Source organism: Malus domestica, chromosome 05 (assembly GCF_042453785.1).
Source record: "Malus domestica chromosome 05, GDT2T_hap1".
Lineage (NCBI taxonomy): Eukaryota > Viridiplantae > Streptophyta > Magnoliopsida > Rosales > Rosaceae > Malus > Malus domestica.
Window position 1 is genome coordinate 1,176,402 of NC_091665.1, and position 17,347 is coordinate 1,193,748.

Consider the following 17,347-nt stretch of genomic DNA (forward strand, 5'->3'; position numbering starts at 1 on the left):
GCCGGTTATAACCAGATATTCATTGCCGAGACCGATGTTCATAAAACTGCTTTTCGCTGCCCGAGGGCACTTGGAACCTACGAGTGGGTAGTCATGCCATTTGGTCTAAAAAATGATGGGGCCACATATCAACGAGCGATGAACACTATTTTTCATGACATGATCGGCATAACCGTAGAAGTATATATTGATGACGTCGTGGTCAAATCAAAAAGTCACCGAACGCATATTGATGATCTTCGGCAAGCTTTCCGTCGCATACGTCGGCATAACCTTAAGATGAACCCGGCCAAATGCGCTTTCGGTGTGTCGGCTGGTAACTTCTTAGGATTTCTTGTCCACCATTGCAGCATAGAGGTAGACGAGAACAAAGCTCGTGCGATTATTGACGCCCCACACCCGACGACAAAAAAACAACTCCAGTCCTTGCTGGGGAAAATAAATTTTCTTCGTCACTTCATAGCTAATTCCGCTGGCAAAATGACAGCATTTTCCACGCTTTTGAAACTTAAAGATTTAGACAAGTTTGAGTGGCGTGAAGAACATTGAGCGGCTTTCACACAAATCAAGGTTGCTCTTGCGACTCCACCTGTCCTCGTACCGCCTCGGAGTGATAAACCCCTTAAGCTTTACATTTCGACGGTCGAAGAATCCATCGGCTGCCTTCTTGCACAAGATACTGATGTTGGGCGAGAACAAGCTATTTTCTATCTCAGCAGACACCTCAACCTTCCAGAGATCAATTATTTGCCCGTCGAGAAACTTTGTTTGGCTTTGTTCTTCGCCGTATCAAAACTCCGGCACTATATGCTCCCATCCTTTACGCAGGTCATCCCCCAGACCGATGTTATTCGATATATGCTTACCCGGCCAATAGTCAAAGGTTGAATCGGGAAATGGACGCTGGCACTATCCTAGTTCAATTTGCAGTATGTCCCACAAAAGGCCGTCAAAGGACAAGCGCTTGCCGATTTCTTAGCCCACCACCCTTCTCCATATGGGTTCGGGGGCACCGATGTTGAAATCAGAATGGTGGAAGCATGGGACAATTATTGGACGATGTATTTCGATGGTTCCAACACGTCAACATCGGCCGGTGTGGGGATCATACTCCAGTCTCCCCACCAACATCGTTGGTTCTTTCCCTCAAGTTGGATTTCGATTGTACCAACAATCAAGCCGAGTATGAAGCTCTTGTTATCAACCTTAGCGTACTTCATGACTTGCACGCTGCCCGCGTCCTCGTCTTTGGGGATTCAGAGCTTGTGATTAACCAACTTAATGGCACTTTTCGATGCATGAGTTGTACTCTGGCGCCCTATCACATGGTGGCCAGTTACTTGGCCGAGTCATTTGATGGTATCACATTCAATCATATTTCCCGTGGGTGGAACACCATCGCAGACGAACTCGCTCAGATAGCCTCCGAAGCACAACTCCTGGGGGGCAAGAGTGGACCAATGATACCCGTTTTACGGCAATCATGTCCAGCTCTGGTTAATCAATAAGTCCTTCAGCGAAACCAAGTCATCCGTACACGGGTAATATCTTTACCTTCGTTGTTGGAATGGGAGGATCCTGTAGAGGTGTGCGCGGTTGAAACACTACCAAACGACTGGAGAAGGTCAATTATGCAATACATTGATAACCCCAGAGGCAAACATGACAGGAAAACAAAGGTCCATGCCACAAACTATGTCTCATACCAGAATGAGTTGTATCGAAAAGGCGAGGACGGTTTATTATTGTTATGCCTTGACCTACAAGAAGCTGCCCAAGCAATCACAGAGGTACATGAAGGAATTTGTGGAGCCCATCAATCAGGACGTAAAATGCGTTGGTTACTTCGTTGGCACGGTTACTTTTGGCCAAGCATGTTGAAAGATTGTATTGAGTATGCACGAGGATGTATCTAGTGTCAACTTCATGGACCTATCCAAAGGTCCCCGGCCGAATTACTTAATTCGGTCACTAAACCTTGGCCGTTCAAAGGATGGGTAATGGACATGATCGACAAAATCACACCATCCTCTGGAGCAGCAAAACATGCATGGATACTCGTGGCAACGGATTATTTCACTAAGTGGGTTGAAGAAAAATCATACGCCGAATTAACATCCAATGAGGTTTATGATTTTGTGGAGGAACATATTGTGACCAGGTTCGGTGTACCAGAAACGATCATAACTGATAATGGCACAGTCTTCACAGCCGAAAGGTTCAAAGAGTATATGGCAAGCTTAAAAATTTGGCTTGAGCAATCCACACTATACTATCCACAAGCGAATGGACAAGCCGAAGCAAGTAATAAGGTTTTGATCGGTATTTTCGAAAAAATGATAAAAGAAAGACCGGGCTTGTGGCATTTAAAATTGAATGAAGCCTTATGGGCATACCGGACTTCACCTCGGTCGGCAACAGAGACCACCCCATATGCGCTAACCTATGGACATGACGCGATGTTGCCAGTCGAGCTAAGTGTAAATTCGTTACGCGTGATCGAGCAGAGTAGTTTGTCCGATGCCGGATACAACCAGGCCATGTTACAAGAGTTAGAAGATTTGGAAGAAGATCGGCTTGACGCCTACAACCTCCTAATGGCACAAAAGAAAATTGTCGAGCGAGCATATAATCGAAGGGTCAAACAAAAAACGTTCGGCGAGGGGGAATTAGTTTGGCAAACTGTTCTACCCGTGGGGATTAAAGACCCCAGGTTCGGCAAATGGTCACCGAACTGGGAAGGGTCGTTCGTCATCCATAAAGTCCTCGGCAAGCGGGCATACCATCTTAAAGATCGAACAGGTGTTATTCACAGGTTGCCAATTAATGGAAAGTTTTTAAAGAAATATTACCCAATCACATAGGAGATGCAAGAATAAAAGTTTTCTTTTATTTCATGAATAAGATGGGTTACAATCAAAATATTCTAAGGCGACGAAGGAAGAAGAGTTCCGAGAAGTGCCTTCAGCTTCAGCCACCGGACCTCGCTTATTATGACCTCAGCCTGTCAGTTCTTCTTGTCCATTTTCAACTGCTCGATTCGCTTTGTGCTCATCGCATATTCGGTTAAACAATCTTTGCCGCCCGACTCGAAGTCCTTCGCAAGCTCAGAAGCAATATCTGACCTTTGTTTTGCCAATTCGGCCATTTGACAGTCGAGATCGGCCAAGGCTTCTCCTTTTGCCTTTAAAGTATCGATCTTCGGACGAAGAGTGTCTTGGATGGCCACGGCAGCTTTTAGATCTTGTTTAGCCCTCAGAGCATTCTCGAGGACACTAAAAGTTTCCTGAACTCGCTCCAAGGTGGACGATGCTTGAACGATAGCCTCGGCGCTCATTTGACCATTAGCTCTGAGGTCGTTTAGGCATGCACCTAACAAATCAAGACCTTTGCGCTCAAGGACTTGCGATGTCGAGAGAGACAAGACTTCTTGCAACCGAACCAGAGCAGTTGAATCAGCGGGTTTAGTTGTAGTGGTCGAAGGACCAGCCGCTCCGATAGTGCTTAACGAGAGAGTTTTGAACTCGACTTCCCATGAAGGCTGCACACAAAAATCAGTTTAAGCTCAAGGAAATCATGAAAAAGATAGCAAGAAGGTTTTGTTTTGAACCTGCCGAGAGGAGACTTAGGCCATGTCCTCAGGTTCGTTGCTCGAACCTAAAGAACTTAATGGCCGAGCCCAGTGTCTTAGACTGCTTCTCAGTTCACGCGGCCAATGGAGGTTATATACGTTCGATGGCCACTGAGGCGGCCAAGAAATATAGATAACACCCTTCGGCGTATAGAATTTTCGATGAAAAGAGTGGGCAGGCACCTGACATTTAATATTTTAATGGTTAGAGCTCTAAGGCAGAAAAATAACCAGGGAAAAGCGGTAGGGGTACTTACAAAGGCCAAAGTGGCTTCTTGGGGAGAAATGTTGAGGTCCTGGTCCTGCGGGTGAACGGGCGTTTCCACCATCGCTTCTGGCTCTACGGCAGGTCGTTTACCACAATCGGCTGCAGAAGGTGAAGGAAGATTTTGTGAAAACATGTTCATTTGAATAACATCTATAGCATGCTAATAACAATTAAAAGGCGGAATCATGCTTGCATGCATTCAAAAATAAAACATTAACCAAGAAATTCAAAGCCTAGTAGATTGGTGAACCATTAATCAACTCAAAACAAAGTGAGTTGAGATTTATACCTTTGTAGATTGCTCTTTGCATAAGCAAAGGCTAATCACCCAAAGAGAGGGCCTTCATTCCTTGCATCTAAAACCTATGGATTTGGATGGAAGAATAGGTTTCTCCAAGTTCCCAAAATTGAGAACCTCTAAGTCTCTTCACCAAGGAGAGATTGGAGAAGAAATGAGTGACCTTGGAGTAGTGGGATTGCAAGATGCACCCCCAAGGTGGCCGGCCTCTTTAGAGAGAAATGGAGAGACAAGTTCTCACCAATTTTCTCCAAAACAAACCCTAATGAATTTTGGCTATAAAGTCATATTTATACCTTTATTCATTTGAGTGGCAAACTTGTAAATAAGTCCAAGTTCACTACCCTAAACATCATGGCCGGCCTTGGGGTATTTTTGGGTTGTTTGGGCCTTTGTGAATCATTATTCATTAAGTTGTCATACAACTTAAGTTAATGGGCTTGACGTTCGAAGCCCATTGGGCCTTAAGATCCAAAACTATCCCGAGGTCTTTAACGAACTTATTCGTTTGATTAATTAACATATTAATTAATCCTTGCCATAAATAAATGATTAAACCATTTAATCATTCTTACTCATCTCCATTGTTTCTTCAATCTCCTCCTTACACGGTGTGCGATCCATTAGGTTCCTTTTAGCGAGGCAGTGGGCGATTAAAACCATTTTACATCGATTGTGAATTGAAACTTACTTTCAATTCTCCCTTTAGTGATTACACACATTTAGGGCTTCCACAAACCATGAGTGACACCTTGCAGCATATCATGGTTACCCAAGCTAATCAGAAGAGGTAGAGAAAACCTATTCAGTTTGGGATTACAAATGCAATACGGTCTTTCTCTAATACAATACTCTTGACCACATTGTTTGGTTTGATAGTTTATTTATTCATGTCTACTATCCAATGTGATTTGTGTGCTTATATGATTACCTTGAATGTGATTTGGAACGTTTTCCTAAATCTCATTCATACTTTGGCCAAAGATTCTTAATCATATCATAGAGTATTCTCCCTCAAACAGTTTGAAGGTTAGAGATCCCTTGTTGCGCATTCACTTGCCTCCATGACTAAGTGGCTTAACCCCAACGATGTCGTGGACACTCCAATGGAATGACGTTTGACATAATCAAAGATCAAGGACTTAACCACAAGACAACTGTGATGCCTCAGGTCAAAGGACTACTTTGCATTATCCCAACCATGAGTTCTCATGTGACATGAGTATGAGAACTCTTCGTTGATCGCGTTCAGTGAACTCATTCTCTACTGAGCACCTACGTACTTGTCTTGATGTCACACACACCAATGACTCGAGACTAGTCACTCTCCCTGAGAGAAGACATAGCACGTACCGATCTTGACGGACTGTCAATGCCCAATTGGCAATCCTATGATCAGGAACATTTAGGATGTGTCTACGAAAGAATGGTCTCATGAATCTAACTTCATTAGATTACATTCTCCCAATCACATATTCCTTGGACTTTATCGTTTAAGCATATAACATTTATATGAGACGGCTCAAACAATAATCTTTGCCTTTTATAGTTAAACTAGATTAGTTTAACATGTGAAATGTCCGTAAAGTATCATCATATGATTGGATTTAGGGCACATTTCCAACAGAAGGGCCGACTTGGACAGCCGCCTCGGACGCAGGGGAAGGTTGATTGCGTGATTGAAGGTGACCCGCTCATGAAATCTCGTCGCTCCCGTCACTCTCTTCTGGCTCTACGGCAGGTCGTTTACCACGGTCGACCGCAGAAGGGCCGACTTGGACAGCTGCCTCGGATGTAGGGGGAGGTTGATTACGTGGTTGAAGGTGACCCGCCAGTGGAATCTCATCGCTCCCGTCGTTCTCTTCTAGAACGACTGCCGCGTGTTTTGGATTTTTAGGATGAGTTCTCTCAGCCAAGGGGACTGCCTCTTCCAGGACAGGTGCAGCGGCCGACCCTGAAACCACAGACGCTTCGACCAGTGGAGCACCAGCTGGTTTAGTGACCTTAGAAACAAGTCGTACTTGGGCTATTTCTTCGGTGGAAGTTGGCCGTTTCTCTATCGAGGCTTGGACGATGGGGGAAGAAGGGGAAACACTAGGAATCGTCGCTCCCGTAGTTTGACTGGAGATAACATGAATCTCCCATTCTCCTTTCTTTGCCAGCATTTTGACCCGTTTGGCGGGCTGATGGAGTTCGATGGCCGACTCGGCCTCTTGACGAGGCCGTTTGCTCAGCAAGGCCTGCACAGTGGTCCTAGCCCTCTTAGAGACGATCGATTTTTTCTTAGCCGCAGCCACAGCGACCACTTCCACCTTTTTCAGTGATCGACTACCTGAGAAAGTGAAAGCAAATCAGTAGAGTTCAAAGTTGAAGGAAAAGGGTGGAAATAAACCATTACCTTGGGATTGGAGGGCAGAGGCCTTCTTACGTCGATCGCCGAAGATCTTGTTCAAAACGGTTTCGACCGGAACACTAATAAAGTGTTGGGTATACTCTTCCCACCAATCACCGAAAGTGTCAGTGCAAAGAGATTCTGGAACGGTTGGTCGAAGGTGGAATTTTTGGCACTGTTCCTGAAACTCCCTTTTAGCATCCTTACATTCCTTCTTTGAAGAACCAGGTTCGCGTCCACAGCTTAGGACGGATCGTGAGGAGAGAAGGGGGACCGGGCAACCTTTGAGGTAGCCAAGCTGTCGAGCGAGGAAGTTGGGATGACACACTTCCCAGCCCGTTTGGCGACCATCACAGCTGAGGGGCAGGTCGCGGGTAAACACAAATAACCCCCAGGACTGATGAAGGTCAGCATATTCATCCGCGCCCCACGCTGATGTAGGAAGCTTAATTGATGAAGGGTATTCTCGACGACGACATATCAAGAACTCGTCGTCAGAAAGGTCGTTGAGGATTAAAAAGTATCTAAATACCTCTTCGGCTTGGTGATGAGGTGTTGGCCAGGAAGCCAGCTAAGGACCAAGAGCTTCCGTAGGCAAGAAATCGACAATCTCGGGCCGAAGAGAGGCGAAGTAAACTTGTAGCCAGAGTTGCAAGATCCAGAAGGGACCGTTCTGGTACGGGTCGATCTTGTGTTAGGTTGTCTCTATCCAGAGTGTAACCGCTAGCTAGGGCTTCGGCCACTAGTATGTTCTCGACCAGGCACTTGTTAGATTTGGTACAACAGATATATTTGTTGTACCAATAGAAGAGGAAAGCCTCGTGTTCCCCTTCTCGCAGAGCCTTTTCTCCTCGGCTGGCAAAATGGAGATAGAGGGTGTTGTAGTTGAAGAAGTTCTTTTGAAGCTTCTGAACTTCTTCTTTTGAGGGTGCTTGATCCTCACCGCTCAATGTCTCAAGAGCCCGTTTTTTGAAGAGCGTCTTCAGGTCAAGGTTTGACGGGTACCTAGAGAGGGCGGCATCAATTGGGATTCCAGATGGGAAAGTCCCCAAAATAGCGGTAATATCGAGAATGGTGGGACCGACGGGACCAAAAGGGAGGACCATGGTGTTGGTGGCCGAACACCAGAAACATAAGGCTGCTAAGATGAGTTCTTTGTCCAAGACGATGTCCATATATGAAAGATGAATGGCGTCATAGATGCCTAGGGCTTTCCATTGCTCGCCAAAGAGTTTTTCCATTCGTACAACCCAGGTTGCCCAGGTTGTAGTGGTCGAGGGCCAAGAGCCTTGAGGCCTTGCCAAATCCCACTTCAACCATTCAAATCCTTGCAGCAGGGATGATAGGCAGTGTTCTTTGAGAAGGATGGTGAAAGTTAGTGGCACCGCCGCTTTTGAAAAAGGACCAAGAATTTGGTGAGGGGTGCTCATGTCATTTTCAAAACGTATGGTCTTGATTGAACTTCGATCAATGATTTTCTGGCATTGGTCACATTCCTTAGAAAGCTTGGAGATAAAGGAGGCCATCGTGAGTGGTTTGAAGGGATGAAAAGAAAAGAATTTTCTGGGTTAGGGTGAAGACGAAGAACTGAAAAAAGGGGATTTTCTGGAGAACAATGGCAAGAAGTTTCAGAGAATTTGAAAGCGTAAAGTACAAATGGAAAATTTCGATATTTATAGGCTTGTGGAAAGGAAGAAGGTCAAACGTTTGAAATTCAAAATAAGGGGTAAAATCGACCGAAGAATTCGCTAATCATTACAAACATTCAGGGAATCCGGTTGAAAGGACTGAGGATTTCCTGTTCTGGGGGACGCACGATTGAGTGTGGCTGGAAGATTTATGGCGAAAAGACGTTTTGGCGTCTGCACGATGTTAGAGGGTTCGTGGATCAAGGTGGTGTGGTTGTGTTCAGCAATAGGGTCGTAACGAAATGGTTCAGTAAACCACACGCTTTAAGCGTCATTATTATGAGGAAGTCGGGTCAGAAGATGCCACGTGGTGGACTGGTTGGCGGGATCAAGGACATGCAATCGTGCTCCATTAATGCACCTTGGAAATAGAGTATTCGGATTCTTAGGTTTAAATTCGCTTTTTCAAGGTCGGAGCTCGACCAGAGAATTCAGGCCGAAGACCTCAGAAACAAGGGGGCAATGTTTAGGCCTAAAATATTGGTTTGGGCCGAGTGTAGAATCATTCTTGGCCCGAAAGGATTTATTTGAAAAAAAACTGCTAGGGGTCGTCTTGTTCATGGGCCGCATGGTTAGGGTCGTTTTAGGAAAAGGAACGGCCTGGATATGGAAGAGGTAGGGGAAGTTCTGCAGTTAACAGAAATCCTAGTGTGGTAAGGAGTCCTGGTGAGATGAGGAGATCGAGACACATTTTGAATGCGACCTGATAGAAAGGTTAGGTCCAAAATCCTGATGGGAGTAGGAGTACTCGAGATGGTGTTTAATTAGAAGAAAAAGTCCTAATCCGAGTAGGGTTTAACTACTTGGATTAACTCTACTTAGGAAGTATCTGATGCTATAAATAGATGAGGTTGTGCATTGTTCAACCCCCTCCAATTCAACACACAATTACCCTGCGCAAACTCTCTCAACAACTTTGAGATTTTTTATTTTCTCTTTTCGCTGACACATCTTTTGTTGGCATCAACACCACTGTGAAAGCAACCGGTGATATCTTCAGTCGGCATAGATAGCTCTGTCGCCGTAGAATCAGCCGATCTCATAGCATCTTCTGTTGGCATCAACAACACTACGGTGAGGACGGTTGGTTACCTATCCAAGTCTCGGTCGAGAAGGATTTTCGAATCCTTATTGATCAAGGTCATCTCATTAGCCTTCTCGGCGAAGTGAGGTGTTACAGCTTACTGAGCTCTGCGCATTGCACGCCTAATTATTTTATGATTGGATACTCTCAAGTGGGATTTAGAGTTCGGCATTCCGACTGCCAAACTATGTTCACTATTAAGACTTATATCCGCTTTGAGTATTTGTGCCCTTACACTTTGGTGTCGATTCAGCGTGAGTTTACTCTGACGAATACCATCACTGTGACCGAATCCGACGACGATGATTCATGAACTTCGTAAGAATAGTAGCCTTGTCTTCAGGTTCGAGAACCCAAGAGGCCGAGACGTGTTCCTTTCTCGGCCACAATCGCAAGACGCAGAAGTCAATAGGGTGACCTAACGCAACATCAACAAATTTTACTCCTCGACCAAGCTCGGCCGATGAGTTGGTATGCCCTGCATTCAACCGAAGGACGTAGTTAACTTATAGATTACTCCGTTTGCGCGCCACGTAAACTTGGTAGTTTTTAGGATCAACAAAACCACACATTACTCATCCTTTTACCAAAACCAATCTTTGAAAAGCCAACCTTGACTCACATATTGGCCACGCAGAGATCAGCCGAACGACATCAAGTTCACTGCCGAGCACCAACTCGTGCTCGCCGAGCTCGGCAAACGTTGGCACGACCTCTGGAGCTTTAAACAATTTTGTGTTCGTCCAACTTTCCTCGGCCATGTTATGTGGCTGTTTCATTCGGCCAACTCCCAAGTTGATCTCGTCTAGTGAAGATCAGGTTACACGAAGGCCTAACTACAAACGTCCGTCTTTTCTTAGCTTGAATAAAGAAACAGCTTTTAACCAGAGCACACCATCTTTCGGATTACCACACCATCTTGTGTTGGCCCCCTAATTTCTTAAGTATCGGCTGAGAAACCGAATGGTTAAGAAAATATTTTATTCATCTTTTTTTTTTAGCAGACGAAAATAAAAGCGGTCAAACCATAATCAGGAGGAGGCCAACGATGCTTGATTCGGAGTTGGGATCTTTGTTTATCAAAACTTCCAATCGGATTTTGCACCAAGCCGAATAAGAAATGGTCTCCAAATATTTTCAAAGCAAAATATTTGACATCTTTGGCCACTGAATGTGCTAAATAACTATTATGCCCCCCATGCATAATTACTTCATTAATTTAAGCTTTTAACTCAAATAACTCAACCGAATGGGATTTCCCCATATCGGCTTTATCACCGATAATCATATCGATTAACGTAGTTTCTGCGTCTAAGACCATGTCTTGGCCTTGTTCGTCTTTGGAACACTCCTCTGACGGATCATTTTCTAAGTCAATTTTTGGCTCAGAAACTTGAACGTTTTCTTCTAGGCCTACCACATTTTCAGTCTCGACCGACAAAACAGGTGGCCTAGGTTCTTCTTCGGCCGTCTTGACAATCTTCTTAGGCCGAATGTTGTTTGTGGCCAGAGCGAAAAATTGCCCCCCAGCCTTTGGACTTAACCATTTTTCCAATGTAATTGATCTATAATCAGAAACGTAAGGAAAATGGTCATCATCTTGCCAGGCATTAAATCGAGCCCTGTCTTCATTTACCCATTGCTCTTGCAGGGTAACAGGAGCTTTTATTCTCAACATGTAAGCAAATGACTTTTGCATCTCTCTGTGGCCACGAAGAACTTTTTCCACTTCCAAAGACCTTTTACATTCCTCATTGTGTTTTTTCAATTCCTCTAGGAGCTCATACAATCGGCTACGTTGAGCTAGATTGGAATCTTGATATATCAAATGAACTTCCTAGTATTAGCACTGGGTCCCACTGGGCGTGCCAAAATGTTGACCCTAAAAACTACCAAGCCTACGTGGCGCGCAGGCCGAGTAATCTATGAGCTAACTACATCATTCGGTTGTGTGCGGGGCGTGCCAACTTGTCGGCCGAGCTCGACCGAGAAGTAAAATTTGTTGATGTTGCGTTGGGTGCGCTGCTGACTTCTAAATCTCATGATTGTGGCCGAGGAAGGAACACTCTCGGCCTTCTGGTTCTAGAGCCTGAAGACAAGGCTACTAGTTCTGCGAAGTTCAATATCAAATTCGGCTTTCAATGTGCCAAATGTAATAACTTGTAACACCTCACTTTGCCAAGAAGGCTAATGAGATAACCTCGACCAATAAGGATTCTGAAATCCTTTTCGACCGAGACTTGGATAGATAACCAGTCACCCTCGACGCAGTGCTATGTATGCCGACTGAAGATGCTGCGAGACCGGCTAGTTCTACGGTGACAGTGCTATCTATGCCGACTGAAGATATCACCGATTGCCTTCACAGTGCTATTTATCCAAACTGAAGGTGTGTCGGTGAAAAAAAGAAAAGCAAAAAGTCTCAAGGTTGTTGAGAGAATTTGCGCAGGGCAGTTGGGTGTTGAATTGAAAGGGTCCTTCCTGTTGTTTGTAGCCTTGTATTTATAGAAACAAATGTGTGGTGCAACTTCACACTAATGCAGGATTTGATTTCAATTCAAATTGGTCAGTTAGAGTCTCAATCAAAGATTTCTCCAGATAAGCAACATCCTATCTTTTAGATGCCATCATTATCTCCTAGACTTGGCAATAAAGGAGGCACTGCCAAAAAACTACCTTGATCATGTTGTTTGCCTTCCACGTGTATTCATGTCCCACTGAAGAATTGCAAATGAATGGCAATTCTTCTTCTGACTAATGATTATTATATAACCATTCTCATTTAATAATATCCCATGCAGAGAAACCCATTTCCAAAAAAACACCATGATATCGATCATATTTAGTTTAGATAAATTGATATATTATTAAAAGATAATATCATGATTAAAACCACAACATATCCTTTAACAATAACAAAATTATCTTCACTTTTCTATCCAACGGTTAGGAGCTACGCTTACTCAACAGCCTTGATTGCACGGACCGATGGTGTAAATTTGGGTCCAAACAATATTATAAATAAAAATTGTTTGTTATTCATTAATTTGCCTTTTTTTGTCATTAGTATGAATTTTTTTTTTTAATTTTCCTTTTATTCTATTTTTTTTTAAATTACAGTTGTGTGACGCCTACCAGTCGTCACGCAAAATTAAGCACATCTTATAACTTTGTCGTGCATTACCACGCGCCTCTAACATTTTTCATCGCGCAAACTTTTAGAGACGAACTAGTCACAAAGCGCACTTGTACCATTTTATATTGTACGACGAAAACCTTCGTCAGTATAACTTTCGTGTGACGAGTAGTAAAGCTTCACACCATTTTTTTTTTGCGCAACAAGTTTGAAATTGTTCGTCGCGCAATGTCTTTTTTCACGACCTTTGCGCGACAAAATATGCGCGACAATTTTCTAGTCGCCATAGTTTTTGTGAGACCTAATAATGATTTGCGCAACAAAATATTCCTTGTCGCGCAAACTGTTTAATTTAGTAGTGTTATCATTAAATACAGTTATTAGGTGACTTTTCGTTAAAACTTAAAGTTTTAAAGTTTTTTTCATTAGTTTTCCTTTTGTTTTATGGATATATGGTCTTTAAATGATGATAAAGAGAATGAACAGTTTTGATTATAATGTTCAAACTGTAAAGATTCGTTAATCGTAAGTTGGGAAACAAAGTAGCTTCCATTATTGGAAGAACACAAGCATCATCCGTCTAATAAGCTAGTCTCCCAGATTGCAAATATTGTGGAAGTTAATGAACAAAAGAAATTTAGGGTATACATAGAGCGACCAAGAAGTTTTTTTACCCAGATATTATCTAGTACTTCATGTAGATTGGCTACACTCATATGCATTTAATTATTAGCATTTTCATGCAATGATTAAGCAAAATTAAATTAAATTTCAATTAAAGTGTTCTAATATTATAGCATAGCCAAAAAGTAAAACTCACTCTCGATTCATCCCTTGAAAAAGTTATTTACATACTAGTTACAAAATTGTTAAAGAAAAAGAGAAATGATTTAGACACTCTCTTTTTGTTTTAATGTACATCCTATTTATTTATATCCCTTGAGATTTTAACTTACATCAACATGTTAGAAATGAATGAAGTGTGCACGAAGAGAAAAAAGAGTGAAAAAAAATTAACTAAGATGTGATGTTCAAAATGTTAGGCCAAGCATGGCCATGAGACTCAAAATGGTTGCACAAACCACGGCCAGGAGGCCTCTCTCTTTGACGACAATCTGGAACAAGTAGATTGCTACGTCGTAGGTGATCAGCCTTCCACGTCGCACCAAAACCAGACGACGATTTCCGGCAAAGGTGAGCAGCACGAGCACCGTGATCCACGCCATCATGGTGGCACGTGCCACGACAACAACCAGTGCGGATACTAGAAAAACTCCGAAAACTGGCATGAGAGAAAAGGATGCGATCTGGTCGTTGTAGTTGTAGAAAGGGAGGAGGATCCACAAAGATGCCAAGAACGACAGGAATATGAATGTGGCAATGGCTGCTGCTGCTTTTGTTACAGACAAAATCATCATGGCTAAGGCTTTCAGAATCTGAGATGGGGGGAGGGGGGGGGGGATCACGATTGATGGGGAACAAGGAGAAGAAGTTGACGTCTGTTAATCTGTGATTTGAGGAGTTCGGTTTTTGTTAATTATTTGTTGATGTATAATTTTGAGGCAACAATTACAGGATATAGGAATTGGCAACCATGTGCGCACATGGATAGGTTGTTTGGAGACCGACCGACCGACCCACCTACCTCATAGTAGTTGGTGCATGCACCCACCCCACTCGAATAACTTGAAAAGGAAAAACTCGAATAGTTTGAAAAAACAAAATAATAATACTACATCTCTACTTTTCGAGAATGAGGAATCACTTTTCTTTTGCTCACTAAGGTGACATTATTTTACCCTATAATAAGGATAAAAAAAAAAAAAAACAATACTCGGTAACTCAATGCTTTGAAGGAAGTCTTCCTCAAAACACTTGGTTGCCAAATTATAGAGAATGATATGTCAATGAATTTATGAGTTCCTTTTTTGAAGGATGTGGGATTAAACCTGGTATGGAGCATCTCCAGGTCATGACTCATGAGAAGTGTTAGGTATTAACTTCCATCAGGACCATACCAAGATAATTAATGCAATTGCAACTCAGCCGACAAATTACAAAATTTGACTTACAAAGTAGTTAGTTTGCTAAAACTTAAGATCAGATTATATATAAATATAGCCATCTTTATTGTGTATGTACGCATGTATTTCATTTCAATCATTGCTTTTCCAGTAACTAGTAAGAGTGTCAAAGCTAGAAGCTAGAGAAATAGTACTTCCTGTTGGAGAACAGTTCAGAAATAAACAAAATAACAGAAATAAACAGAACTTGAAATTCACAATTTTATTTCACAAAAAGTACTTGCTGTACAGAATGAAAAGTATACAATAAAAACAGAAATCAATATAAGAATATCAACAGTACTAACTTGATTACAGAAGGTAGAGACTAGCGTAAAAGCTATGTCCTTCGAACAGTAATTCCGTCCCACTCTTGTGCTTGTGGTTTTATAACGTCTGCTAGACCAGGATACAACTACCTAATCCTACAACCTGCACTAGGTTATAGAATTCTAGCGAATTTCTTTGTGTGTTTACTCTCTCTGGAAAGTTTGTACGGAAGAAAAGGAAGAAGAAAAGATGATTGATGATGAACTGAGGACTCCAGTTATATAGGCTCTTTCATACCTCTTCAAATACCTTTTGGATGTATCTGAAGCTTTACAACTCTCTACAAAAGGTTGTATCTTTAATCAAAACGTTTTTAATTAATTTAATTAAAAACTTAATTCGAAATTAAAACTAATTGATCAGATTAATTAATATTAATTTATATTAATATTATGGTATAATCATCAAGCCCAATCCAAGAATTGGTGGCCGGCCCAAGCCTCAATCCTCATTCCCAATGGTCCAACACCTAACTAATATTGTAGAAGACAAAACATATATAAAGGTACTTGGGAATCTTGTTTTCACCAATGTGGGACAAGAGTCTCAAAACTTCCAACACTTCCATGGCCCCAAACCCCTCTCGCCGCTCAAACGGCACCATCACCGCCATTTCATGAACCTCCTAGACTTCAAATCCCCTCCTTTGAAAACACCTCTCGAAAGATCTGACATAATAATCGTCGACTCTTCCTGCAACCTCTGCACTCTGGATCCCCCGCTGTCATTCCTTGCCACTCTTCTTCCACGGGGCGCGTTTGCGTTCATGGCTGCCAACTGAATGAACTACGACTAATTCTTCCAACGGCTCGCCCATGATCTTCTCAGCATCGTATTCGTTAACTACCGCCTCGCACTCGAGCATCTGTATCCAAGCCAATACAAAAACGCTTTTGATGCCTTTGAATTTGTGGATAACCACAATCAAGACTTTGAGGGCGTGGATCTAAAGCAGTGCTTTCTCGTGGGAGACAGCGCTGGAGCAAACATAGCGCACCTTAGAGCGAGTGAACACATGTTTGAAAGTTCGAAGGTGATTGGGATGTTATCGATACAACTGTTTTGCGGGGAGAAGAACAAACAGAACCCGACGGGGATGCCAGTGGTGAACGTGGAGCGTTCGGACTGGATGTCGAGGTTGTTTTTACCTATGGGATGGCACCATGACCAGCCCGCGACAACGGTTTTCGTTGGAGGATTTGATCCGTTGCAAAAGTGACAGAAGAGGTACTACGAGGGGTTGAAGAAAAGAGGGAAAGAAGCTGAGTTGCTGTTTTATTTATCCAAATGCAATTCACACATCTACTTTCATCTGGAGTTGGAAGAGTGTTTCGCGTTGACTGAGCAACTCAGGGATTAATTTCGTGCAGTTTCAATTGATTAAGCAGCAGTTGTCAAGGATCATTGGAGAGAGCCAAGAGAGCTATTGTTTGGGCCCAAAATATTGTTTGGGCCGAGTTAAAGTTAACTCAGCCCAATGTTGGATAGGCCGGGTTTAAATCCTCTCTCGGCCCAGAAGTTGTGTACAGGTGTCAATGGGAGATATTTAGCCCATAGGCCGCATGGTCGAAATTGGCCATATCCTATCGGAAAGTGGAATGTGGACGGGTCCTGTTGTGAGAGGGAGTCTCAATGGGATCAGGATGCTAAGATTGAATACGGTCTGATAACGAGTTACGTTTGGAGTCCTCGTAGGAATAGGATTGGCTGAAATGAAATTGGATAATGAGAATGAGTTTTAATCCGGGAGTGATTAGGATTCAATACAGGTTGGCCGCTATAAATAGGGAGGGAAGACATCGAAACAAGCCCCTTCAATTCAACACACAACTGCCTTGCGCAAATTTTCTCAACAACCTTGAGATTTTTTCCTTTTCTCTTTTCGCCGACACACCTTCAGTTTGGATAAACAGCACTGTGAAGGCAACCGGTGATATCTTCAGTCGGCATAGATAGCACTGTCGCCGTAGAATCAGCCGACCTCGCAGCATCTTCAATTTGGATAAACAGCATTGTGTCGAGGGTGACTGGTTATCTATCCAAGTCTCGATCGAGAAGGATTTCCGAGTCCTTGTTGGTTGAGATCATCTCATCAGTTTTCTCGGCGAAGTGAGGTGTTACAGTTTATTCGGCTCGGCACATTGCACGCCGAGTTATTTTATGATTGGATACTCATAAGTGGGATTTAGAGTTCTGCATTCCAACGACCGAACCACGTTTACTGTTAAGACTTATATTCGCTTTGAGTATTTATGCCCTTACACTTGGGTGTCGATTCGGCGTGAGTTTACTCTGACGAATACTATCACTGTGACCGAATCCGACAACGACGATTTGTGAACTTCGTAAGAATAGTAGCCTTGTCTTCAAGTTCGAGAACCTAAGAGGCCGAGACGTGTTCCTTCCTCGGTCACAATCGCAAAACCCAGAAATTGGCCGCGCACCCAACGCAACATC

The 17,347-nt window shown here is 43.0% G+C and overlaps 1 protein-coding gene across 1 annotated transcript; it reads left to right on the forward strand.

Moving 5' to 3' along the window:
- The first annotated feature begins 1,040 nt into the window (after positions 1 to 1,040).
- LOC114821367 (uncharacterized) lies at positions 1,041 to 1,508 on the forward strand. The gene has a single exon (XM_029093446.2). The coding sequence runs from the start codon at positions 1,041 to 1,043 to the stop codon at positions 1,506 to 1,508; it is 468 nt and encodes a 155-aa protein (XP_028949279.2).
- The last annotated feature ends 15,839 nt before the right edge of the window (positions 1,509 to 17,347 follow it).

Excerpts from the sequence above, each read along its gene's own strand:
- LOC114821367 (XM_029093446.2), top strand. The coding sequence starts at position 1,041 with ATGGGACAATTATTGGACGATGTATTTCGATGGTTCCAACACGTCAAC.